The 24,017-nt window shown below is 35.1% G+C and overlaps 1 protein-coding gene and 1 pseudogene across 5 annotated transcripts; one reads left to right on the top strand and one right to left on the bottom strand.

Annotated features, from left to right (window-relative positions):
• Positions 1-1,801: 1,801 nt before the first annotated feature.
• LOC145574344 (pleiotropic drug resistance protein 3-like) lies at positions 1,802-18,256 on the top strand. 4 transcript variants are annotated; one of them, XR_014098045.1, is made up of 27 exons: positions 1,802-1,855; positions 1,957-4,074; positions 5,470-5,593; positions 5,875-5,960; positions 7,289-7,373; positions 7,698-7,857; positions 7,950-8,026; positions 9,138-9,191; positions 9,281-9,371; positions 9,470-9,771; positions 9,871-10,149; positions 10,508-10,821; positions 11,272-11,432; positions 11,512-11,615; positions 11,999-12,152; positions 12,235-12,363; positions 12,492-12,565; positions 12,670-13,002; positions 13,097-13,387; positions 13,792-13,875; positions 14,004-14,137; positions 14,240-14,467; positions 15,579-15,750; positions 16,155-16,409; positions 17,537-17,814; positions 17,928-17,967; positions 18,061-18,256. XR_014098045.1 is itself a non-coding variant. In XM_081632110.1 (26 exons), the coding sequence occupies exons 2-25, from the start codon at positions 3,695-3,697 to the stop codon at positions 17,801-17,803; spliced, it is 4,338 nt and encodes a 1,445-aa protein (XP_081488236.1). In that variant the 5' UTR covers positions 1,802-1,855; positions 1,957-3,694; the 3' UTR covers positions 17,804-17,814; positions 17,928-18,256. The 4 variants fall into 4 exon arrangements, 2 of the variants coding, with proteins under 2 accessions (XP_081488236.1, XP_081488237.1); XR_014098044.1 differs by having other exon boundaries at positions 17,928-17,975; XM_081632110.1 differs by having other exon boundaries at positions 17,928-18,256.
• Positions 18,257-20,571: 2,315 nt separating this feature from the next.
• LOC145574343 (S-adenosylmethionine synthase 4 pseudogene) lies at positions 20,572-23,135 on the bottom strand (annotated as a pseudogene). The gene is made up of 2 exons (XR_014098043.1): positions 23,004-23,135; positions 20,572-22,161 (listed from the first exon to the last, which is right to left on the bottom strand). The product of XR_014098043.1 is annotated as an S-adenosylmethionine synthase 4 pseudogene (transcript).
• Between the last annotated feature and the right edge of the window lie 882 nt (positions 23,136-24,017).

Genomic DNA, 24,017 nt, shown 5'->3' with positions numbered 1-24,017 from the left:
TTTTCATGATTAAATTTGCTGTTCAAATTAATGTACTTATTTTATGAGTTGGGTAGTGTTTTGCACGCAAATTATTATGGGGATTGCAAATTCTCTGCTTAGTTTTTGCTTGAAATTTGAATACATAAGCAAATGTTTTCAACCCAGGAGAAATTTTTGATTAGTTTATTGTAGCATTACTCCCAATGTAATCCACCAATAATTACAGTTAGCAGTAAAATATACTTTGTTATTGACAATTTAGTCGTCAAGGGGTATTGTGACGGTGCTTGACTTAAACTCTCTTCATGAGGACGTAATTGTCGCGTTGTCTCAACCCCTTGTTATTAATTAAGAGTATATGCCATGATTTTAAGCTGAACACCCTATGTAATACGATTAGTTGTCATTTTTGTTCATCCCCAAATTAGTTAATCGTAGTAGTTACATTACCGGAATTCCCTAGAGGTGATCAAGGATCGGATCGAACAGAGTTTGGGATAAGTTGAAGGAAAAAGAACAACCCATTAAGTTAGGCTGGGCCAAGGTTTAGGCCCAAATGCTTACACAAGAGGGTCAAACCCCGTAAAATTGGACTGGGCCTAACAAGTTTTGTTTGGGCCAATTTAAGTCAGGCCAAAAATAACTAAAAATATTAGAAAGGCTTGTTCATATTGCCCAAAAAAATTGGGCTGAATAAAGCCATCCAAAATTGGGCCGAGTTCATCTTTTTTTTTTTTTTTTTTTTTTTTTTATTTTTTTATTGGTTGGTAAGGAGAAGGAATTTATTGGGTCGAAACTTCTCACAAGTTCTTCCAACCCTGGTTAGACACTTTGAGAGTGGGGGGAATGGTAAGGAAATCCCCATTCCAAAGTTTCTTCTAATGAGATTTGATCCTACAATATCAATTATAAGATGCAAACCTTACTACTAGCTTGGTCCGAGCTCATCTTGATTGCTTCTAGGGCCAAAATTTCCTTACCCCTCCGTGGCCCGTAAATGTGGATCAAAAAAATAATATTGTTAGGGTAGGATATTAGGATTTGACCTCGTGATTTGAGATTACAAGGTGAATTTCTCACCAACTACGTCAACTCTTGCACTCTTGCTACTAGGGGTTAGGCTCGTTTAAACGATTGGTTTACCGAACCGTTTAAATTAAACGGTTACGATTAACTTTTACGGTTACAATTTTAAGCAAACGATTAACCATCGGCTCACCGTTAAAATAAAAATATATATGTTTTTATTTAATTTTTTAGGAAAAATATATAATGATCAATTTGATCTTCAAGCTTGCTAGTCTGCCAATATGCCATGGTCTTAACTTGAAGATGCTAAGTATGTACCACATATAATATCATTACTCCGTAGATTGTATGTCTTGTTATGCTTGAAAAAAAAACTTACTTGCAGTAATTAAAATTTTGTAATGTATTTGGTTTATCGGTGTGTACTCTTAATTGGAACATGAATTTTATTGTTTATTTTAAAATTTTAATTCAAATACAATGTTGAGTTTAAATTCTTTAAACGGGTAGCGGTTAACCTATAACCGCACCGTTAAGGAATGGTTAACCGGTAGCGATTAACCGTTCTTTAATGCTGACATAACAGGTAACCATACCGTTAAGGCTAAACGATACGGTTAACCTTTGTGCTCAGCCCTACTTAGTCTTTAACGTATACACTTGTACTCCGTACTATCTAATCCCACGTAAACTGAAGCCTAAAACCAGGTACTCTGTACTTACGATTGAACTTATACTATGATGATGTTGAAGGAGCGATTTATCTTTTAAATATCCTATTTTCGCAATTCTTACATAAATATCAATTACACATTTACACATACTCGTATTTTATTAGTAATCGGTAATCTAAATCCCCATCAATTGAATTGTATCTTGAATTAAAAATTGTCATTGATTACAAATTTCATTTCTAATTTCTGCATTATTTTTCCTGATTTACAGGCGGAATATCATTTAGCAGCTCAACAAGTTCGAGGATAATCAAATTTCAAATTAAGCAGGCTCATTTTTTAATCTCCTTACTTTAATTAATAATTTTATCTCAATTTCTTAGTATTACTTGATTTTATTTGCTTTTTAAATTTATCTGCATATATTAGGAGTTGGGTAGTATTTTGCAAGTAATTAATGAGTACGAAGTATGTGGATCGCAATTTTTCTGTTTAATTTTTGCTTGAATTTAGAAGGATTCTCCTAAGTCAAATGTATACACCCCAGGAAAAATTTAAGAACTTGATTAGTTTATTAGCTTAACTTCCAAACTAATCCACCAATAATTACAGCTAAGCAGCAATATACTTATATACACGGAGTATCTGTATTATTAATACTTCGTAGTTGACAATGTGGTTGTCGAGGGTTATTCTTAGGGTGCTTGTCTTGTACTCTCTTCGTTGGGATGTAGTTGTCACATTGTCACAACCCCTTGTTATTACGAGTATGAAATGATCTTACCCAGATATGTAATACTTCGTATTTGTCATTTCTATTCACCCCCCCAAATACTTAATTTTGATCTTATGCGTAACAAATAATTTTGGACGAAGGGAGTATCTGTCCATTGAATAAACTCAAGAATAAGCAATACTTTTGCTATATTTCTACTTAAAAAGGAGTTAGGTTAGACATAAGATGGGTATTAATTTTGATTGTTTTTATATTTGATGATTTGACTCATAGAGATCCTCTTTGGATATGCAACCCTTTTACCTTAAGAATCTGTATGGGAAATGCTGTTGATTACTTGTTGCAACGCAGTGTTCAATCTGAGAAATCCTAACACTTTCTTTCACCAAGTATTGTTCAATACTTGTCAACTTATGGCAATTTTGAAAGTTTAATGGGGGCGGCATTTGGTTCTCTGTAGCATCATTGCTTACATAACTAAACACACTTTTTGTTATTTTTTTCGTTTAACATCAAAAAATAATATTGCTATAATATTCTCTTAATTATTATGTATAGGTTAGATAGATAACACCCTCAAATTTTAATTATTCAAGTTGATTTCTATCTACTATACTCCACTTTCTTTCTCTCCTTGTATATTTTAAATCTTTATTTTTCATTTTGAATATATGGATGTTAATGTCTTGCCAATGCATAAGACGACACAATTACTCTGTTATTAGGCTATTAACTCTTAAAACTATAAAATGTCAATTATACTGCTGCAGCCTGCAGGTCAATAGTTTAAATGTAAGTTCAATGCACAATGTACTTTATACTATTTTATATGCAAGTGAAATGACCTTTTTATTAATTATCAGTTCAGATCTTGAATTCTTAATTTATTAAGTACGTAGCTTGATTGCAATTCATTTGTGTTAGAAAGCTTAGATAAATTATCTTGTGCAGCTGTACTCAGATCATATAATATTCATTTTCTGCTTTTCATTTAGATTGTTCTATGCTTCTATGTCAGTCTTATGTTATTTAAATTAAGTGATGGTCATGTCGCATGTCATTCTTAGTACATGCATCCAACCAGTGTCCCATATGTGAGAGTCAAATTTGTATTTTTTTGCAGATCTGAATTTTGTTAGACACTGGTGCACTTGTTATGTTATTTTTCTGCATGTGTATAAAATAATAATATAACAGTTAAATGAATAGATAAACCCCTCTCCTATTTTCCATTGTCTTCTTTGCTTCCGTGTGTCCTTTCTAGTGCTTTGCTATGTCTCAATTGTTTGGTGATGAAATTGAACCTCAGCATTCTGAACTGGCAGAGCATGGTAAAAGCTCAAGATTGTCATTCCGGAGTCACACGTCCAGTTTCAGAAGAAATTCATCTTTGGACTCTTCAAAAGATGTCCATGATGAGGAGTTTGTTCAGGAATGGGCTAAAATTGAGAGGTTACCAACTTATCAAAGATCAAGGATGTTATTGTTTGATGAATATGATGATGGAAGCACAATTAATGCCAAGGGAAAACGGATGATTGATGTCTCTATGCTTGGACCTCTAGACCGTTATCACTTCATTGAGAAGCTCATCAATCAGATTGAACAAGATAACCTTCGGTTGTTGCAGAAACTTAGGAAAAGAATGGAAAAGTAAGTTTTATCACTATTATGCATGATATGAGTAAAATATGTGTACTTTCTCATTGCTATATATTTGCCTATTTAAAATCTAGTACTTCTATTGTATTGGTATTTTTTTTTCAACGGGAGGGGGGAATGTGGTGATGTTAGGTTAGTTAGATTAGCCAAAAAAGCCAAAGAGACTTTGGCCAAATATCCAGAATATTTAGATTTTGTGACTGCTTGTCTCACTAGATTCCCCTTTACTTACCTTTATGAGTACAACTTATGTGCTTCTCTTTTGGATCTTGGAGGATGGAGGGTGGGTGGGAAGTTATTCCATTATGGATTTTTAGATGTCCTAAGAATGTTTGCAAGATTTCATTTAATATATTACATTCTCACATCTATGTTTACATTTACTTTTAAATTTCCACTTGTTCTGTGGTGTAAATAATGCTAACTAGAGCATATCCTAATCTGAATGGGATTCAGATTAGTGTAAATACTTGCAAAAATGGAGTATTACCGAATCAATGGCTGAATTTTTTTTCTAGATATTTTAGTAATATTATCTTTGATAATGTAATCTATATACTTGGTTTGATAAAATGGCTAAAATAAAATCAATTAGGGTAATATTGGAAAATTAAAATAATAACTTCAATAAGATTTAATTAATTAAATCTAATTACTGGGATAAAAATTAGAAATTTATAGATAGTATGTGGTCTGGGCATATACTAATTTAGCAAGAGTGGGTTTCTTTGTGCCAGTTCGATTCAGCTCCCCTTTTTTTTTTTTTTTTTTTTTTTTTTTTTTTTTTTTTTTTGTAATATATTATGATAAATATGGAACTCTGGCTAGCTGCAGGTGATATTTTTGGTGGAACCATGGAATTGTGATTACCATTGATAAAGAAGATAAAGCCTTTTCGGATTAACAAATATGTTTCTTGTGCAGGAGTTCTGTTGTGGCATAAAGCTGATTTTTCCTTTTAATGACCTATAAAAGTAGTGTGCAAGTGCTTCATGATCTTTCTGTCTACTTGAAGTCAAGGGGTTGCAGCATATACATATATTTTCTAGTTTGTATACTTGCAAAGGTGTAATGACCCCTATGGCCCTATGTACCCATTTGTCACAGAATATAGGATTCACTGTATTTTATAGTTGTAGTCCTTGTAGAATTTACATCTCAAAAGCACGGAGTTTAATAGTCTTTGAAGTCATATTGCTTGCCTACTGTTTAAATTATTTAAACTAGCAGCTTACTTAGTTACCTGCATGTATTACACTGATTATGATACACCCAAAACTAAGTGGATGTATCAGATTGCAGCCACTAGAATTGATTGAATGCAATACTTTATCACTTTTTGAAATATGGTCTTCTCTAAACTTTTGCAATTTTTCTCCTGTGTAGAGTTGGGTTACAATTTCCTGCTGTCAAGGTGAAGTATAAAAACCTTTTTGTGGACGCAAGGTGTAAGGTTGTGGATGGCAAGCCCCTTCCTACTCTGTGGAACACTTTTAAAAGCAGTCTTTCTGTAAGTGCATGAAGAATTTGGAAAATTTCATATGTAACCGTAGCTCTTAGTTGTAACTCGCATCATGTATTTATGTAGATCAGTCATTGTTTGGTGTCTGGAGACTCTGGACTATGACTTCATTTACTAATATTTAACGAATGCATGAAGCTGAATAGATGCTAATATTATTAGAAAATAGACATTGTTATTTTCTAAGCTAAAAAAAAATGTTGAATTTACCAAAAGGAAGACTTTAGTCAGTGTCTCTGAGTTATCTATTGCACTGTCCTGTTATACAGGTCTTTTCCAAGTTAGCAGGGTCTCGGCTGCAAGAAGCAAAGCTTAGCATTATTAAGGATGTCAGTGGTATAATCAAACCTGGGAGGTCAGTAAATAATTTGTCTACATTTTGAGTGTTTAACTTTGTGCTAAAAAGATTCAGACAGACCAACTATATCATGTGTAGAAGCTTGTATGTGGTCTTCCCTCATTTGGTGCTAAGAATAGCATGAAAGAAAGAATTACTTTTATGTGAATAAAGTTGCGTGGCTCTTCCCTTATCTGGATCGAATATTATTTTGGTCAAGTGGTGATCAATGTCACGCTGCTGCTACATAATATGATCTTCAATATATATCATTTGTCAGGGTGCTTTCAGTATTATGCTCTCTCCTTGATAAAGTTTTGTGCTGCTTAATTCATATCAAAGGCCAGTATGTCTTATTGGTTCAAAGATGATCACATGAAGATAAGTTGGTACACTATTCATTTTCGGTCTTGTGGGTGGCGTTTCCAACCATTATCACAATTCACATTAATGTAACATTCTAATTCTGCTGGAAGCATGACACTACCTGGCTATGGGGATTGGGGATTGTAGATGTTTTGTAATATTCTCAGACTGAAGTGTTTGAGACAACAGTACACTACCATACTCCTTTACTGCTAGTCTTCTTCTAATCCAAGCTGGTAGAATACTGATGTTGTCTGTCATAATTTATGGGTTTGCGATTCCCTTTTCTTCTTTAGATGTGCTTAAAATGACGTATCACTAATCCTATGTGGCCAAGTTATATGGAAGCAAATTAAACAGACATGAAAGGGGAGTGGGGAAGACACAAAGTGTAAATTCCTTAATTCAAGCTTTTGCCTCTTATATGGGGTCTGCTACTCTGCTGTATAGCCCCATAAAGAACTTGATGCTTAGGCTTCAATTTTAATGTTACTTGTAACTTTCGGATTTGTGATTTTTAGCTTTCAAGAATTCCTATTTTTTAAATAGCTTCAGTTCTCTATAAGGAGTAGCACAGTAATACATCTATGATTCTGCAGATTGAAGTTTGGAGAGCTTTAACTAATTGACAGTGTTGAAAGCTATGATATCTATCTCTATGTTCAGAGTAACTATAAGGTTTACTAGCTTTGAGATTCTGTGGGATTAAAATGCTGTCAATTCTCAGCTCTCCTAATAATTACATAACATCTATAAGTCTGTGCATCTTATTATCATATGTACCCTAATCTGTTTGAGTAATTCTATTTTTTCTTGGGGGATTAAGGTGGGTGAGTTGGAAGGGTTGCTAGCGTACAATAGGTGAACACTAAAATAGTTATATTAGAATTCTTAATATCAACTCACAGATCTCTAGAGTATCAAGATGTATTACGTTTATCTTTCCAAAAGTTTTCATGTAGTCGCTGGTGTTTTTGCAGGATGACTCTACTACTTGGTCCACCTGGTTGTGGGAAGAGCTCCCTTTTGTTGGCACTTTCAGGAAACCTCGACAGCTCTTTGGAGGTTATATATAATTAAATATTATGACCTTTCCTTTTCTCTTATACACTTGCATGATATTGTCTAGTGCAGTTAAAACATGCTTTTTACTTCCGTATTTCCTTATTTCTTGCATTTTGGTTCTGGAAATGGGAGGTTTTTACTCGAGGTTTTACTGGACTTAAAGCTGTTAAACCTCATTGTTATCAAATGCATGATTCTATTTTGAAAGAAGGATCTTAAATCTTAAAAGGGAGAGACCATGAATGGGGCTAGTAGGAGTTTCATTTTAATAGAACCATTGTTTTGCAACTCTTACACATATTGTTTCTTTTTCTTTTTTTGCAGCTTAAAGGAGATATAGAATACAATGGGCACAAATTTGAAGATTTTATTCCTCAAAAAACTTCTGCTTATATAAGTCAGCATGACCTGCACATTCCTGACATGACCGTGAGAGAGACAATTGATTTTTCAGCTCGTTGTCAAGGTGTGGGTAGCCGTGCAGGTATGTTTTATTCTCTTCCTTATTAATGTTTTTTTTTTTTGAATGACCATTCATTAAGTCCAAGTAATAATGGAAGTATTTTGCCCCTTTAGACTTGTTAATTGAGGTCTGTAAACGGGAGAAGCAGGAAGGAATCATTCCAGATGCTGACATAGATGCGTACATGAAGGTATTTCAGCTATGACTTTGTCTTTGCAGTTTTATGTATGCTGTATTGCTAATCTGATCCCTTGCTTCCTTCAATTAGGTATGATCTATATCTAATAAATGATACCTTTTCTATTGTACTAGTTGAATCTAAGTTAGAATTTGACAACTCACTATGTTTTCGACTTAGGCAAAATAGCATTGCAATTGCATCATATTATAAGTTGAAAGGTTTGTCTGTGGTTAAAGATTAGTAGGTAATTATCCTGTTAAAGCTCCCTGTGATATGTGAGCTATGAAAATTACCTCAGTTTGGCATCTTGCTTTGCTATATAAATTTAAACACTTCATCCTTTTTTTTTTTTTTTTTTTTTAATTTATTTATTTATTTTTTGATTCATCACTTTATATGTATGGAAGTTTCAATTTAGATGTTTCACTTTCCTTTTTAGTTAATAAATTCTCTCTATCTCTTTCATATCACATTATTTCTCTCTATCTCTCTTCTCCAAAAATTGCCTAGGGGTCTGTGATTTTAAAAGTAATGCATCAAAAAAAGAAGAAAGAAGGAAGTATCAATTTAATATAAATCAATGCCAGCAAAGGAAATGCTCTTGATTCTAGTCCTTCATTTGATTATTTTCTAAGATTTGATTTTGGTTGGCACAGACTTTAGTGGTGATATAACCCTGTCATTTTGGTCATTGAAGAAAAGATAACTCCCACAACCTCAACAAGTTAATGAGTTCTTCATCCCTTGATCCTGAGTGTATATTCTAAATAGGAACTCCTCAAGAGATTGCTGTATCTTCTTATTCCTGGAATCTCTCCTCCTTCACGATATGAGAGTATATGAGGCATTTGCTTATTTTTGTCTATATTTCATTCAATTACCTAATAGTGGAACTGACAGTGCTCTTCATCCTTTCCTGCTAAATCTCTAAACTAAGTGTTTAAACTTTACATAAATGATTAAAGTTAAGCATACATGAGATGCAGTTTGAAAAAAGAAGCATAAATTTTTTTGGTAATTTTGATCTCTGATTTTACTATCATAATGCTTTTAATAATTTTTATTTTCTAAAGTACCATACTGTTTAGTACACGTGTGTATTGAATCTATGTTTACACAGGCAATAGCTGTCGAAGGATTAAAGAGTTCCCTGCAGACAGACTATATACTAAAAGTAAGTTTTTTGGAAAACCTGCTTCAAATTTGATTTATTTAGCTTGCTGCCAATCATGCACTCGCTACTTGCCATCTGTTCTCTGGCAGATTCTTGGACTTGATATATGTGCTGACACTATGGTAGGAGATGTTATGAGGAGAGGTATCTCAGGTGGTCAAAAGAAAAGATTGACTACAGGTGCTTCATTGAATTGTGCATAAAACAACTATTCTGTAACTTAAATTAGAACATACCCCATCAGTCTGAAGATTTGTTGTTATAATGGAATTTTATAGGTGAGATGATTGTTGGGCCAACCAAGGCATTGTTTATGGATGAGATAACGAATGGTTTGGACAGTTCTACTGCATTTCAGATTGTCTCGTGTATTCAACAGTTGGTTCACATAACAGATGCATCTGCATTGATTGCCCTTCTTCAGCCAGCACCAGAAACCTTTGATCTTTTCGATGATGTAATTTTAATGGCAGAAGGAAAGATTGTGTATCATGGACCTTGTGATTGTGTCCTGGAATTTTTTGAGACCTGTGGTTTTAGGTGTCCCAAGAGAAAGGGAATAGCTGACTTTCTTCAGGAGGTAACAATTTTCAAGTCTGGTATATGGTGATGTAGACTTATTATTATGAAGTGACTGCAGAGGTGCAATTTCCTCCACTTTATACCCTTTTTTCTACAGGTTATTTCACAAAAAGACCAACCACAGTACTGGTTTCGTGAAGAACCTTATGGCTATATCTCTGTAGATATGTTTTGTGAGAAATATAGGGTATCTCATGTTGGAAGGACTTTATATGAGGAGATTTTGCAGCCACCCGTGAAGACACAGGTCGACGATTACGCCATCTCCTTTTTCAAGTTTTCTCTGCCAAAGGGAGAACTCTTCAAAGCTTGTATGTCAAGGGAATTCCTGCTTATGAGGAGAAACTCTTTCATATATATATTCAAAATTATTCAGGTAGTGTACAGTGTGCTTGCTCCTTTTCTTTGTTCTCTGGAATTTTTGTTTTGACCGATAATTTCAATTGTTGCTTGCTATTCATGCATTTGTCGTGGAACGCCTGTATATGTTTGTTGTGTGTATACGTGTGCATGTGCGTATTGTTTAAAACATATATATAACCTTTTCTGGCTTAGTTATATAAGTAGCAGCTATAAAACTATGAGGTTATTGATTCAAACTTCAATTATCTCCTTTACTCCTTCCCTTAAATGTCAGATTCAATGTTCATTTTATGTAGTGTGTATATATGTAATAGCTAAATGTAACTGCAGCCTAATTAATTTTTTTCCCCCTGATATTTTTCCTCTTGCAGTTGGTCATTATAGCTCTGATAACAATGACTGTATTCGTACGTACACGGATGCATGTTGACATTCTTCATGCAAATTATTATCTGGGCGCTCTGTTCTATGGTCTTATCATGCTTCTTGTTGATGGATTTCCAGAACTGTCAATGACTATCATGAGACTTCCTGTTTTCTTTAAACAGAGAGACTTATATTTCTACCCTGCTTGGGCTTATGCAATTCCTGCCACTATCCTGAAGATCCCTTTGTCCATTTTGCTAGCTGTTATCTGGACCTCACTTACTTACTATACCATTGGATATGCTCCAGAAGTTGGAAGGTTAGTTTTGAGGAGTTTTGTGTTGTGTACCAAAATTAGTCAGTATATACCTCAAGTAAGGATGCTTCATCACAATGACACCATATATACATGAATTCATCTACCCTAATCCATTGCGGTGAAGTAAGTTTGTCTGGTATAGTTCCTGGTGAATTGGTGATCTAATTTGAATTTTAAAATTGACTTTCAAACTGAAGTTTTTTATGTAGCTCAGCTTACCTTATGCAAAATTGCAAACAGCTTTGTCTACGAGTCTTGATTGGTTAGGAGAGAGGTTGCTTACATCTATACCTTCTTAAACACTTTTAATGCTAGGTTCTTCCTTGGTTTTTACTGTCATTGTTTGGTTGCTGTGTCTGAATCTAACACTCATCGATCTTAGTACTTTTTAAAAAAACTGTGGTTAACTGGTTATTGGTGTAAATTTTGAGAATTTTCTGTGTATGTCAGGTTCTTTTGCCAAGCTCTTCTATTCTCGGGTGTGCACTTGGCATCAATATCCATGTTCAGGCTCTTGGCTTCTCTGTTTCGTACCACAGTTGCTTCCACTTTTGCGTCCGTCATCTTCATACTGTTTGTTTTCATATTCAGTGGATTCATAATCCCACGATGTAAGAGTACTTGTGAAGTTTTACCTAGTAGAATTTCTGATCATCTGAGTATATTATTTACCTGTGTGTTAACTTGCAGCTTCGATGCCAGTATGGTTAAGATGGGGATTTTGGGTTGTGCCACTTACTTATGGAGAGATTGGTCTCGCAACTAATGAATTCCTTGCTCCAAGGTGGCAAAAGGTAAGCTGTTAAAGGCATGAAAATTATGATTGATTTGACCTGCTAGATTAAACAATAGGATTTATCTCAAGGATATATCAAGAACCTGCTACAAGATTATCTTGGAAATTCTTGTTGTGTATCTATGTGTTGGGACTGATTATTGACAACTACAACAGCTAGTTGGCTATCGGCTCATGCCTTCTTGGGTAATGATATTCTAGCTAGGAGTGTCATATTGTCATCCTCTCTAAGTTGAACGAGATCATTTGATGGGCATCTGCTTTCAATGCCTAAAGCTTTGGCTTTAGGCTATGGGCCTCTGACACTTCAAAGCGTTGCTGGTGTTTAATACTTGGTGTATGCTGTCCTCAGCCGTTGCTGATTCTTATTCTTATCTGTAGATGCTTGCTTCAAATACAACGATAGGTCATGAAGTTCTTCAATCCCGTGGACTACTGTTTGATGGTCACTTTGTCTGGGTTTCGGTTGGCGCTTTGTTTGGGTTTTGCGTACTTTCCACTCTGGGGTTTACTCTAGCATTAACTTTCTTAAAGGGTGAGACTGTCTTTTGTCTTTTCCCTGAAAAAAAAGTCATAGTAGCATTACTGATTTACAGTTTTCTTGATTATATTTGTAGCTCCGAGAGCATCTACAGCTTTCATCTCTAGAGAAAAGCTTTCTCAATTACAAGGATCAGGAGATCCATATCAAGTAGAGAACGAGCTAAAGAGCTGTGGGAAGAAAAGTTGTGTAGAAGCTAATAAAGGTTAAAAACATTCATCTGAATTTCCAGTTAATTAGCATTACTCGTGTGGACATTTTTCCTTGTAACATTTATTGCTATCCTCGCAATTTTTTCGACCAGCATTCTAAAACATCTGGTAATCATGGCAGGTTATATGATCTTGCCATTCCAACCCTTTACTGTAACATTTCAGAATGTGCAATATTACATTGATACCCCAATGGTAATATCAAAACTAAATTTTTTAAGCTTGAGGTCCCCTTCTGCAATAAGTGGTTCATAGGACCCAAGGAAGTGGATGTTTTATAATAAATTTTCTTCTCTTAGGAAATGAGAGAACAAGGCTTTACTGAGAAGAAACTCCAACTTCTGCATGACATCACTGGTTCTTTTAAGCCAGGTGTCCTTACCGCGTTGATGGGTGTCAGTGGAGCTGGAAAGACGACTCTTCTTGATGTTCTTGCTGGAAGGAAAACAAGTGGAACCATCGAAGGGGAAATTCGTATTGGAGGGTATCCTAAGGTTCAGGAAACATTTGCACGAGTGTCAGGCTATTGTGAACAAACAGATATACATTCTCCAAATATTACCGTTGAGGAATCACTGATCTTTTCTGCCTGGCTTCGGCTTCCTGATAATGTTGATTCAAAAACCAAAACAGTATGACCTTAATTCACCTGGAAAGAGTTGCATTGCAAGTCTTGTTCCTTCTTATTTTGAAGGTTACCTTACAATATTCTTAATTTCATTTCAGGAATTCGTTAACGAAGTCCTACAAACTATTGAGCTCAATGAAGTTAAAGATGCCTTAGTTGGCTTACCTGCTATTAATGGTCTATCAACTGAGCAACGAAAGCGGCTCACTATTGCTGTGGAGCTTGTGGCCAACCCATCAATTATATTTATGGATGAGCCTACAACAGGTCTGGATGCAAGAGCAGCTGCCATTGTAATTAGAGCAGTACAGAACGTTGTTGCTACTGGTAGAACTGTTGTTTGCACCATCCATCAACCAAGTATTGACATATTTGAAGCATTTGACGAGGTAGGATACGTAGGATACTTGTCTCATTGATAAAAATACTACTGATTATATCCTTTGAAGCATTTGCTTGCACCCTGATATATTACCACTAACTTAACTTTATTGCAATTCATCTACTAATGAACTTCACCATTTAAGAGTGAATGGAGTTATACAAGATACAATAAATATCTTGTTGTTACAGTAATTCCTCTTTGTCTAATGTAAAGACCTATCTACTGATGAATTGATGATGAATTTTCAATTTTACATGATGTAATGCATCATTGATTAATTATTATCCTGAAGTAACTGAGACATTTGTTTCTCACTTCATGCTCTACTTCTACTGTTTAATATGGAATTGTTAGGCGGGAGGTTGAATTTTAATGGTGTATATGTATTGTTTTACACTTTTACTGCAGTTGATGCTTTTAAAAACTGGTGGGCGCATAATCTATTCTGGACCCCTGGGTCAGCAATCAAGAAAAGTTATTGAATATTTTCAGGTTGTTCTTTCTAAAATATCCTAATTTTGTGCTAGATCTTTTGTTTCGCAGTTAAATTGGATTTTCACTGCCTCATAGATTTTTCCCAAGTCTTACCGTGGTAATTTTTTTCATATATAATTGAATAGACAATACCTTCTATGCCCAAGATTAAAGATAACTATAATCCTGCAACATGGATGTTAGAGGTCACTTCTGCATCTTCTGAAGTTGAACTGGGAATCAATTTTGCCGAAGTTTACAATAACTCTGTTCTATGCAAGTAAGTGTATTGTCATTTAGTGATTGTGGTACTTCTTTCCTTATCTATTATATTTTGATTTATCAGTTCTTTATGTATCTTCTCGCGTCATGTTGACTCCAGGAACAATGAAGAGATTGTACAGAAGCTAAGCGTCCCTTCTGTGGACTCTAAGGATCTCCATTTCCATAGCCGCTTTTCACTATCTGGTTGGGAACAATATAAATGTTGTCTTTGGAAACAACAACTATCTTACTGGAGAAGCCCTTCATACAATTTGATGCGCCTCTTGTTTTCCTTTGTGTCATCCCTAATATTTGGATTGTTGTTCTGGCAACAAGGGAGGAGCATGTAAGTTGGGCAGTTTCTTTAGGAATCTAAGCTTAATCCACTGTTTCAATCACTAGCCCTCCTACAACTAGTGTCAGTATGGAAATATAATATCCTGAAAAGATGCACCTATTGTAGACCTAACTATTGGGTTGAGGCGGGGTCAATGTGGTTCAATAAAAGGTCACCTTGTCATTTGTCAGGATAGTCAAAGTAGTCGCAGACTTGGATGTCGATAGTGGGTGTGTTAATAAATGAGAAGAAAAATTAAAAAGGTGAGAGACAAAAATGAACACAAGTGAAAACGAAGCTATACATGTAATTTTTTTTTTTGGATTAATTCGTTTACAAATTTATTGGGCTATTATTTTGGCCCTATATTGACCACCCTTTTAATTTGACCCTAACCCTATACATTGGGTTATCCTATTTATTAGCTAGGTCTACCTAGATATCTGGTTTTCATATATCCAAATATATGCATGCCATATGGCAGACAAATCTTAGAATTATTGCAAGGTTTTCATGTTTAAATTTACAAGTATATACTTTTTGTTTATTTTGTTATATTATTTGCTTTTATTGTTTACTCAACTCGTGTTTTGCCAATTTTTCCTTGTTTTCGTTTGCTACAGTTTTCTCAAAACTTTATGTTTTTCACTCACATGTTTTTCCTCTCTTTTTTATACCCTTACCACTCTTTTTAAACTCTCGTAAATTTATTAGTATACTCTTTCTGTTTCTCATTTTACACACTTTTTTCCAACTTTCATTCAATCGATTATTTTGTTATGCTCTTTTTCCTTTTCAGACGGTTCTTTATGATGATCATGTTAGCCGACCACAAATCATATTGGGACTGTCTTTGTTGTTATTGGTGTTGCATTGCAAGGTTTTCATAATTGTACAGAAATTTTCTATTTTGCCATCAGTTATGTGATTTCCTGAATTTTGAAGTATTTTTCAGTAAGAAATATTTGGTTACAATTGTTTAAAAGCTGCTATTCAATAATATGTGATGTGTGCTTGCTAACTGCTACATTTTGGCTTCCATGCCATATTATATTATGATTATGTTCTTTAAAATGTTGCTTACATATTTACATTAGCAATATGTTCATTGAAATGGCAGAAAAGATGAACAAAGTATGTTCACGATATTTGGTTCGATGTTTGCCTCTGTAACATTCTTGGGGATAAACAACTGTTCAACTGTCCTTCCTTTCATCTCAACAGAAAGAAGTGTTGTTTATCGGGAAAGATTTGCTGGGATGTACTCCTCGTGGGCTTATTCTTTTGCACAGGTACAATTCTTTTTTTCATTCCTGGTTTCATTTGGGACATTCTGCAGTCACTAGAATTTGTTTAGTTCCAATATATCCGTAAAAACAATTTTAGCTCACAAATAGCAATCAAAAACCTTTTTTTTTTTTGTGTTTCATCTTAAAGAGCATTATTTTTTTTTATGCATGCAAACAAGTATTCAGGTCAAACTTAGTAGTTCTCCTTGTTTTATGTCTTCACACATTTCCTTTGAACACCTTATTTACTTCTTTTTTTTTTTGGGGGGGGGTGGGGGTGGGGAGGGGCGGGCGGGAAGGGGGGTTGCTTCCTATTGTGGACAGAATACGAAAATCTTGATTTTCTTACTCAATTATTTTGCATATCTTTTTTGGCTAGTTTAACTTGTCCAGCTGCTGATTTACAGGTCACCGTTGAGCTTCCTTATCTTCTTACAATAGCTCTAATATTCACAGTTATTTCATATCCGATGATTGGGTATTACTTAACGGCCTACAAGTTGATCTGGTACTTCTACGCCATGTCCTGTACTTTGGTGTATTTCAATTACTTGGGCATGATGCTTGCATCATTGACACCAAACTACCAGGTGGCTTCAATCATAGCATCAGCTAACTATGCGCTGATGAATTTGTTTTCTGGATTTCTGATCCCTAAACCGGTGAGTTATTTATTTCAAATATGCCCTTGACATCAAAAAAATCTTGGAAATGTCTTCCTTTTTTCATTAAAGTAACATATACCTTTCCCACAGATGACTTTGCTAAACAGATCTAGGAAAAACTTTGTTGCATATTATTAAGCATATACTAAATGATTTAAGCATTAATAGTTGATCTTGTTATGACTTCTGTTAGATATATTAGTCACTTGTACTATTTTGGAGTGTTAAGAAAGGATAGCCACCTTCGTAAAAAAGTGCATTATAGTCAGATTTCCTAGAAATATCATCAGTGATGAAGAGAAGAATATGGCATAACAATTATAAAGGTATATAAAGTGTAAACTATCTTGTAAATAGTGAAAGTTCAGAGAAAAGGGGGTCTTTATCTTTTCTTTCTGGCTAGAAGTCAAATTACTGGACTAAATAAGGAAATGGTTATCGAGTTTCTGTCTGGTCAGAGCTTCTTGGTTATATTAGAGTAACAGATAATTTGCTGGCTGATCAAAGGTCAATTAAGGTTAACATGGCAAGGCTGTTCACATTAGGCTTCCCTCGTTCTCTCATGGTTTGGTGCCTCTGTTCAGACATTGGGAATTTGGGATAATGTTGAAGTAATAGCTGTAACATCCTGTGGCTATGGCTGATCTGCCTTATTTTCCATCCAATTTTAATATATCAAAGCGCAACTGTAACTGAAGAGGTTTCAGTACTCAGATCATTTAGATGGGTTGCTTGTGATTAGTATTCTTTATAGAGGCAGAAAATAGGCCGTTTGGATCGTGTTCGACTCAGATCATAATTGTATAATGAGTCATTCAGTTCACGTTCATTTTTTTTTTTTTTAGGAAGCCCCACGAGGGAATTCCTAATGTATAGCTCACGTTCAGGTTAGCTCAGCCTTTTTGAGTCTCTTGTTAATTACTCTGTAGCTTTTAATGATAAATCAGTTTATATTAGTCACACTGATTTCAGGTCAGTAAACTCTGTTGTGTGAAATTTTATTGTTATGCAATCTCGCAAGTATGGATCAGATAATCCAGCACTAGTTAGTATTTGCTAGATCTTTTACACATAAATACCTTTTATAAGTTGGAAAACTAATATTGCAGTGGTATTCATTGCAGCAAATTCCCAAGTGGTGGCAGTGGTTATTTTATTTGTGTCCAACTTCTTGGACTCTACATGGTCTTCTGTCTTCCCAGTACGGTGATATACATGAAGAAATCACAGTATTTGGCAAAAGCACTACAGCCGCTTCGTTCATAGAAGTCTACTTTGGGTTAAATCATAATCATCTTGGTCTTGTTGCTGCTATGTTACTTATCTTCCCTCTGACTTTTGCCTCTCTATTTGCATTTTTTATCGGGAAACTTAACTTTCAGAGGAGATGATTAGCTGTAAGGTGCGGATTTGATGGGCTCATCATTTTGTTAAGGTTGGATTTCATTAGTTTGGCTAATTACTTGATACTTGATTGGTTAATACTCGTGTTTTTGTTTTTTGTGTGTTTAACAGGGATTTGTTTCAAATTGTCAGCAGTAAACGCTAGGAAGGGGTAGAATGGTAGTTGCATTTATATATAATTATATGTGTTGAGCTTTACTGGATTCATGGAAATTTAGTTGCTTCTTTTGTTGTTTTTACACAGGAAGCAACCAATTTTTCAAGTGCTGGAGCCAACGTACAATGTATCAACTAGTCAACCTGCTGTTGTTTAGAATATTTATAATTAAAGCATGTATGGAGAATTTACAAACAACAATGTAACTAGTCGAAATGAATTTCCGAGATTGAACATACTCCATAATTGTTTTTCCGGATAATATAGTTATAGTTTTCGATTATTTTTTCTAGTATGTCATTAATTATATGAATTGATATAAATTTAGTAGAAGGCATAAACTATTTAAGTATTATCAATGGTACTTTTTAAAAAAAGTCTTTTTTTGTTTTTTTCCGAAAGGAAGTTTAAATTTTATTTGAAAAGGCAAAGAAAGCTGCATTACTAAAATAAAGTGACCTTGAATAAGATTATAAAAAAAACTTAATTAAATAATTCATATTATTTTTTTTTTTTATTAAAAAAAAGGTTTGCTTAAGACTTAGCATATTTGCTTATTATATGATCTTTCTATTTTGACTTATAATAATTTAATTATATTGGCAATGATCTCCTCATCTGCACATCATATATATATATATATATATATATATATATATGCTCTCTTCCTTGCTTGTACAGGGATATACACGAAAAAGACCACTTTGGATTATTATCGTTTTTCTTAATATATTACTCCGTAGATAAGGATTGACAAATTATGCTAAGGTATGCGTCAAATAATTTTAAATAAGTGAAATTCAGGTGAAAAAATATTCACTCTTAGCATTTCACTTTGCGTATTTTAGTGGAAAATGGACTTTTCAAAGGAGATGATTTAAAGCCTGCAACAAACAACATAATTAGATATGTTCATTTTTGTGGTAGGTAGATTCAACCAATTTGGTGTTTGGTCATTTACGACTACTAAGCAACTTTTGATAACTTGAGGGGCTTTGCGTGTTTTGTTTAAAATTTGATTTCAGTGTTTGACTCATATTGCTTTCCTTTGACTGGTGCGACTTTTGTTCTAATACTAATTGTCAAAAGACAAAATTTTGGTCAGCACTTGCTAAGATTGAGTGATTACCCTTCTTTACTCTCCTTTAATCTACATGAAAAGTGGGTACTTCAGAATGACATATTAGAGCACGTTTATTTTGAGGTATAATCACTGAGTAAATCAATAATTATTAATCATTCTGCTATACAATCAATACTGTTAACAATGTGTTCACTATTTAACATATTCTAAAATAACAAAGTAAAGATTGATGCAGAATAAAAAATTTAGGTCCTAGTAGAAAATGTTGGTTAGTTAAACTTAATTATTCTTTTTTGTTAAATTTTAGATTTACTTCCTATTAACGATGGAATTAAAGTCTAGGGGTAGTTAAAAAGTCATTGTTAGGATAGCCGAGTTGGAGAGTGATAAAGAAAAATATACCAGGTATAATGTTAGAGAATCAAACGGATAAGTTCTTTGAAAGAAATACTGTTGAAAGGATATGAAGGCAAGATAGATGAAATTTATTAGATGGAATTAAAGTCTACGGGTAGTTAAATACTCCCTCTGTCCTTTTATTACATGTCTGTATTTCTTTTTTGGGTCATCAAAATTAAGTGTCTATTTCTATTTATAGGTTGTACTTTTTTACAATATTATTCTCTTTTTTAAGATTTGTCATCCTTTTTCTTTTTCTTTTTCTTTTTCTTTTTTATACTTCAATATCAAGTCTTAATACTTTCTCTCTCCTACTTCCCAACCACTTTTTTTTTCTCTCTATCTCTCTCTAACCCCACATGCATATTTATAATTTCAATTATTAGTTTTAATGAATCTTTTAACTTTCTTAATTCCCGTACAAAATGAGAAATAGGCATATAATAAAAGAACGGAGGGAGTAGTAATCTAGTACTCGTACAAAGTACTAGGCAATAGGCAATAGGCAATATTAATTAATTACCTATGGTTTGCTCATTTAACTAGTACTAGTATCCCACGTAAATAGATAAAGGACAAAGATACTGGTTACAAATTTAATAATAAATGGACACTGAATGCAATATCTGTAAAAATTGAGACAAAAAAAAAAGAAATAAATAAAATTATAACCTTGAATATATTCCACTCAAAAGAGAGAGCATGGAAGTGGGAGTGTTGCTTGTTGGCCTGCAGCAGTAGCTACTGAGTGGTGTTTAAGACTCGTGAGACTCAGACATCTCACATTTCACAACATTTCCATGTTTTTTTCGTACATACCAATTTCTATGTTTATGTTTCCATCATAAAAGCAAGTTAAAGGACCCATATGGTGGCCATACCTGCCTTCTGCTTCATTTTCATTACGTGGTCTACACCAACCTAAACACCTCCCAACTATAACCTGCCTTCTGTTCTGTGTCGAAACTCGAAAATCAAATAATAGAAACAAAGCCTTCTGTTCTATGTCAAAACTCGAAAATCAAATAATAGAAACAAAATGGGAAAGGCTTGGTAAAAACGATACACAAAAGAACTATGCCTGTATGTATGCAAGTATGAAGAAGACGGTGAAATTATTTTTGTAACGCGAATATTTCATTACTACTATCAACGAGCACACATTACATTTTTTTGGTTGCTGCTCGGCAGCTGAACCCTTTCTAGCATTGTAAAAAAACATACATATGCAGCTCTTTTACAAACATAATGCTGCCATTTTACTACTAACAAAACCTCCCAACAACCATAATCTGTTTCTCCAACAACCAACTTACCCGCAAACAAAGAAATAGAAAAGGAAAGGGAAATAAAAAAGACATTAAAATTGTGGCCCATACAAAAGCATTTTATATATTCCTTTTGGTTAGAGAGCAGCTGCAGCCTGTGGAGGAGATCCGGGCACTTGCTTTATTGATCAAAAATATTAATCAATGAATTCATAGACTTCACTCGACCTTCTCCGGTTTAAGCTTGGGGCTTCTCCCACTTGAGGGGCTTGACGGTCTCCCATGTGAAATCTTCGTCGTCCCTACCGAAGTGTCCGTAGGCAGCGGTCTTCAAGTACCTGCTGCCACCCTTTAGAAGGTCAAGGTTGATGGCAATCATACCGGGCCTGAAGTCGAAGGTCTCCTTGACAATCTTGAGGATCTCCTTGTCGGGGATCTTTCCGGTTCCGTAGGTGTCAACGAACACAGACAAGGGCTCGGGGACACCAATGGCGTAAGAGATCTGGACAATGCAACGGCGAGCAAGGCCAGCAGCAACAATGCTCTTGGCTGCCTGCCTGGCGATGTAAGCACCACTCCTGTCGACCTTGGTTGGGTCCTTTCCAGAGAAAGCACCACCACCGTGGGCTCCCCATCCACCGTAAGTGTCAATGATGATCTTACGGCCAGTAAGACCAGCATCACCATGAGGTCCACCAATCACGAAACGGCCAGATGGGTTAAGGTGGAAGATGGTCTTCTCGTCAAGGTACTTCTCTGGGATAACAGGCTTGATCACATGCTCCTTCAAGTCAGCGGCAATCTCATCATTGGTAACAGTCTCATCGTGCTGAGTAGAGATAAGGACGGTGTGGACACGGATTGGAACCATGGCACCGTTCTCGTTGTAGTACTCAACAGTGACTTGGGTCTTGCCATCAGGCCTCAACCATGGGCAGGTACCATTCTTACGGACCTCAGTGAGGCGGGCACCAAGCTTGGTGGCAAGGACGTGACTGAGGGGCATCAACTCAGGGGTCTCATCGGTGGCATACCCAAACATGTGACCTTGGTCACCAGCACCAATCTCCTCAGGGCGCTTGGTAAGGTGACCGTGGACACCCTGGGCGATATCAGGGCTCTGCTGCTCAATGTAAACCAAGACCTTGCAGTTGTCAGCATCAAGACCCACATCATCAGACACGAACCCAATGTTGCGGCATGTCTGACGGACAATCTTCTCGTAGTCTACATTTGCCTTGGTGGTGATCTCACCAAAGACCATGACCAAGTTGGTCTTTGTGCAGGTCTCACAAGCAACCTTGCTCTCGGGGTCTTGCGCAAGGCAAGCATCAAGCACTGCATCAGAGATCTGATCACAGAGCTTGTCTGGGTGTCCCTCGTTCACGGATTCGGAGGTGAATAGGAAGGTGTCGACTGCGGCGGCCATTTTTCAAACTGTAACACAACAAGAATCATTCACATCAGCCCGCACACACACAACTTGCAGCATACTTCACGACAAATATCTAAGGATAAGAGCATAAATAAAGCTCCAAATCAAAATTCCTTAAAATAAAGTTTTATTCCCTCACTAACACTCCAAGAATCTCAACAATCAAATGGTATAAAGAATCAAAACAAATGCCATTATATATTGTTCTCCAGATCTACAACTCACTCCCAACAAATTACAATCGAGGATCGAAGACTTTATTCCATTCCTAAAAAATTCTCATTCTTCCTTTCCATTCAATATTTAAATTTAAATCACTTCACCAGATCTAACAAGCTCAAAACGTTTTCATCATAGCAACAGACGAGAAATCAACATTTGAAATAGCATATAATCAAATTAATTATCATAAATCGACAAATGAAAACCCTAATTTCCCAATTTAACCATTTTCAATCAAAAATTACTCCATTAACATCCAGATCCTTTTAAAATCAAATCATAACACCAACAAATCCTCCTAAAATAGAATTAATTCCTCCAGAATCACGAAAAAAATGGTAAAAATCAAACGAACATGCTGGTCTAACATTTCATACAACAATCATTTCAATTAATTCATTTCAAACTCCAGATCTCAAGGTAGTAACGATAAATAACCAAGATCTAACAGAAAAAACGAACGAATCAATCATTTTTCAGCATTTCAACATCACATCATAGATCTAGGAATTTTCAATCAATTTATTCATTAATTCATCAATTAATTCTCAAAAAAGGTCAAAAGATGATAATGACGACATAGAAATGAAGCTCAAAAATCCAGCAAAAGGTAGGTTGTTACCTGGAGAACGAAGAAATCCCCGAGTAGCAAAAGCTGGAAATGAGAGGAGAGAGAAAGTAGAGGAAGAGGAGAGAGAAAGTCCGAGTCTTGTTATATGATTTGCAGACCGGTGTAAGGCGAGTTGGAAGGGAAGACTAAAGGGGGTATTTATAGAGAAATTAGGAGAGAGAAAATGAGTAAAATCTACCAAGCTGTTTGGAATGGGTAATCTCACCCGTTCAATTTTTGGGGTGGATTGGATGGTCAGGATTTAGCGGGGTCGGTGAGAGAAATTTTGTGGGGTCAATTGAAATGACGGTTTTACCCCCCTTGGGTTAGAGTGGATGGTTGGTTTACCAACTTTGTATGGTTAAGGTTGGTGGCTTGACGGCTTGGCGCCGTCGATTTTGTGCGAACGGTGTCGTTTTGAGGAAAGGATTATAATATAATAATAATTGAATCTGGACTTATATTAGTGTAACATACAATATTAGTTTAATGTAAGATATTGTGATTTTCTAGGAGATTTTTGGGTTTTTTATTTTTATTTTTTGTTAATTATTGGACCATTTATTATTATTGCATCAATAAATAGAAAGTGGTAATATGATTTTTAGAATTTACTCTATGAATGGATTGATATTCCACGTACCTGTATAATTTGTTTCCTTTCACAGAAGAATATTTTGGTAATATACTACGTATTTTAAATATCAAAAACTTTTGCATGCCCCCGGTGTACAATAATTTTATTGTACATCGAAATTTTTGCGAAAAGTGACCATTTTTCTTAATAAAAGTGACCCTTTTTTTTTTTACAAAAGTGACCCTTTTTTTCTCACAGAAGTGACCTTTTTTCTCACAGAAGTGACCATTTTTTCTCACAAAAGTGACTTTTTCTTTTTCTCACAAAAGTGACCCTTTTTTCTTACAGAAGTGACCCTTTTTATCACAAAAGTGACCCCTATTTTACAAAAACGCACTAATATCCGCCGATGTCCCTGCCATATCCATTGGTGGCGGGTTGCATCTTTG

This window comes from Chenopodium album, chromosome 13 (assembly GCF_948465745.1).
Source record: "Chenopodium album chromosome 13, dcCheAlbu1.1, whole genome shotgun sequence".
Taxonomy (NCBI): Eukaryota; Viridiplantae; Streptophyta; class Magnoliopsida; order Caryophyllales; family Amaranthaceae; genus Chenopodium; species Chenopodium album.
This window is presented reverse-complemented; position numbering and strand designations above follow the sequence as displayed.

What these genes read in the sequence shown, in the direction of transcription:
- LOC145574344 (XM_081632110.1), top strand. Translation starts at nt 3,695, where the DNA reads ATGTCTCAATTGTTTGGTGATGAAATTGAACCTCAGCATTCTGAACTG. An exon ending in TTGATTCAAAAACCAAAACA is followed by an intron (nt 13,003 to 13,096) that starts GTATGACCTTAA and finishes ATTTCATTTCAG; the next exon opens with GAATTCGTTAACGAAGTCCT. An exon ending in TGGCAACAAGGGAGGAGCAT is followed by an intron (nt 14,468 to 15,578) that starts GTAAGTTGGGCA and finishes TTGAAATGGCAG; the next exon opens with AAAAGATGAACAAAGTATGT.